The sequence below is a fragment of the Penaeus monodon genome, chromosome 9, assembly GCF_015228065.2.
Source record: "Penaeus monodon isolate SGIC_2016 chromosome 9, NSTDA_Pmon_1, whole genome shotgun sequence".
In the NCBI taxonomy this organism is placed as follows: domain Eukaryota; kingdom Metazoa; phylum Arthropoda; class Malacostraca; order Decapoda; family Penaeidae; genus Penaeus; species Penaeus monodon.
Window position 1 is genome coordinate 47,152,778 of NC_051394.1, and position 2,500 is coordinate 47,155,277.

General features: G+C 39.4%; 1 protein-coding gene across 1 annotated transcript in view; it reads right to left on the reverse strand.

The window, feature by feature from the left end:
* LOC119577208 (serine/threonine-protein phosphatase 6 regulatory ankyrin repeat subunit B-like) overlaps positions 1–2,500 on the reverse strand; it is a 28,443-nt gene that overhangs the window by 812 nt on the left and 25,131 nt on the right. Inside the window, 3 exon segments of the mRNA XM_037924940.1 lie at positions 1–1,177; positions 1,769–1,811; positions 1,813–2,174. The exon segment at positions 1–1,177 is cut by the window's left edge and continues 812 nt beyond it. Of these exon segments, the coding sequence (XP_037780868.1) occupies positions 1–1,177; positions 1,769–1,811; positions 1,813–2,174 (1,582 nt within the window).

Below are 2,500 nucleotides of genomic sequence, written 5' to 3' on the forward strand. Positions count from 1 at the left end.
TAGATGCACTGCATCCTTCATAATTCACTTCGTGTGTTTCCAAAGTCACCTGTACCTCCTTGTCTGGATGTCCACTGATATTTTTCAGCAAAATGTTACAGTCAAATTCATCAGGGCAATAAAGCCTAGTGTTGTCGGCTGAGCTTCCCAGCATGAGCAGCTCACCTTCAAATAGCGGCTCAATTGCAGCCACTTCTGCCGTTAGTCTCCCTATAAGGCTGGTCACAATTTCAAGGATCTCTGATGATTCTCCTTTCGAATAATCTACACAGATTTCTCTTACAGATTTTTCAATTCCCTTTTCTTCCCACTCCTTTTGTAGACGATTTAGATGAACTTGAATTACCTGCGAGCTGCTGGTATTTTTCTGGAATTCTATGTTACTGTCTTTTGTATGCACATGATAATTCTCCACATAGGTGAAGAAAGCACTTTTCAAGTCATCAGGTTGTTTGCCGCTCTCATTGGAAGATGAAAGGCTTATCATATCACCAATGTCATAGTGTCCATGCATATAAGCATAATGCATGAAAGTATTTCCAAAGATATCAGTTCCAAGAAAGGGTTTATGTCTGAGAAGATACATTAAGGCGGACCTATTATTTTTACGGGCAGCAAGGTGCAAGGGTAAGAGACCATAATCCGGATCAACTATGTCATCGACAGAAACACTAGCTACTGTTACCAACAGGTGAAGGAAGAAAGGCAGTCTCATCTCACAACATGTTTTAAGTGCTCTTTGCTGAATATCGGAAAACAGGGCATCAGATATCTTGCCTAATGAGCTTGCTTTCTTTCCCCCCTTACAGAGATTATAGTAAGAATACAGATAGCTAATTATTTCAGTCAGTGAAGAATAGTCACACTCATGGTCTCCATCACTATACACCACCTGAGACAAACTGACGTCATCTTTTAATTCAAGATTATTCTGCAAAGTCCTACACAAATTGGAAACCCAAGAGGTTTTGTCTATTGGGACTGTAAGGGCAGATGTCAGCCATCCCAGCACTACCTTCCAGCGTGAGTCATTCACTTTGTCTGTCTTTTGATGTTCATATTCTGAAGCAAGCACGTGGTGGAAGAGGATCAGTTGCTGGAATTCTCGTTGATTGGAGGTTTCTCGTGCCTTGGTGAAGACCTGACTCAGAATGTTGTGTTCTTGTGCTAAGGAGTCCTGGAGTTATAAGATGAATGTAAATATGCATTCAGAATACATCGTCATAAAACAAGTGTAAATATGTGTAAATGGTAAAAGTCGCTATATGGTTATATATGATTTTAAGGAATGAAACCTGTAGCCTTTTATCAGAAATCTTAAAAAAAAAATCTAGTCAACTGCAATATATGTATTTTCTTGTAAAAATTGACTTTTGTTCTTCAGACTGGGACTGCACTGACTACATTAACCACATGGCTGGCCCTCTTTTCTTGTTTGATATACTTTAAATCTCGTAACTATGTAACTATTTAAGAATATTTTCATTTCTAGTTTCATTTGTTTTGCGAGAGCAGCCCCCCTAAAAAAAAACTCTCTCTTTCACCATTGGCTCAGATTGACACCAACGTTCTAATTTCTAATACAAAATGGTACATTTGAAAGATAGATAATGAAATAACCGAATAAAACGAATCAAGAACCAGACATCAAATACTCCTTTTCAAGTTGAAAGAAGGAATGACTTCCATATTAAATAATTGGTAAACTGATGATAATATACATATGCTTTCATAACTGATGTACAGATATTTGTTGTGAATGCCTTACCTCTAGCAGCGTCTTCCAGAGTTTGACGGGTATTGTCTCTAAAGGCATCATTATCCAGTAAAAACAGACTCGCCCCCATATGTCTGACAAGAGCTTCTACAGTATACCATTTCCCAGCCCTAGCAGCAACATGCAAGGGCGTATCACTTGATATAGACAATGGAATCATAGTGCCACCTCGCTGCCATATCCACCAAGCGGCCATCGTGGCACCTCTCTTGCAAGCTTGGCATAACAGGGAATCCAGCATGTTTTGATCTGCCAAGGGGAGGTCTGGCAATTTTGCCTTCCAAGGAAAATCGCCTTGCAAGATTACCACTAAATCTTCTATGGATTTTTTCAGGATGTTGTCCAAGACTTCCGGTGATACATAGTTTATCTCTGTGTTTAGCTGATTTACAATAGTCTGAAAAAGACATATTTGAGTAAGACTGGCCATTGACTATTGAGGTATAATGGCAGTACACCTTCTTGGGTGCCAGGAAGCTTTAAATGCATGGGTTCTAGTCCTGGCTATGCCTTCGGACTGGGAAGGGAAAACTATCCCCACCTGCCAGATAATACTTGCTCAGGAGAAAACATCTTTCTAGACGTCACTGGCGAGTGCATGATGTAAACTTGGTCATCATAGTGTCTGAACAGTCAACTTTTAATTACGCTATTCATACGTGAATCCATTGTAACCTACCTGCAGTTACTTTTAATTGAAATATTTACTCCTTTTGCAATATG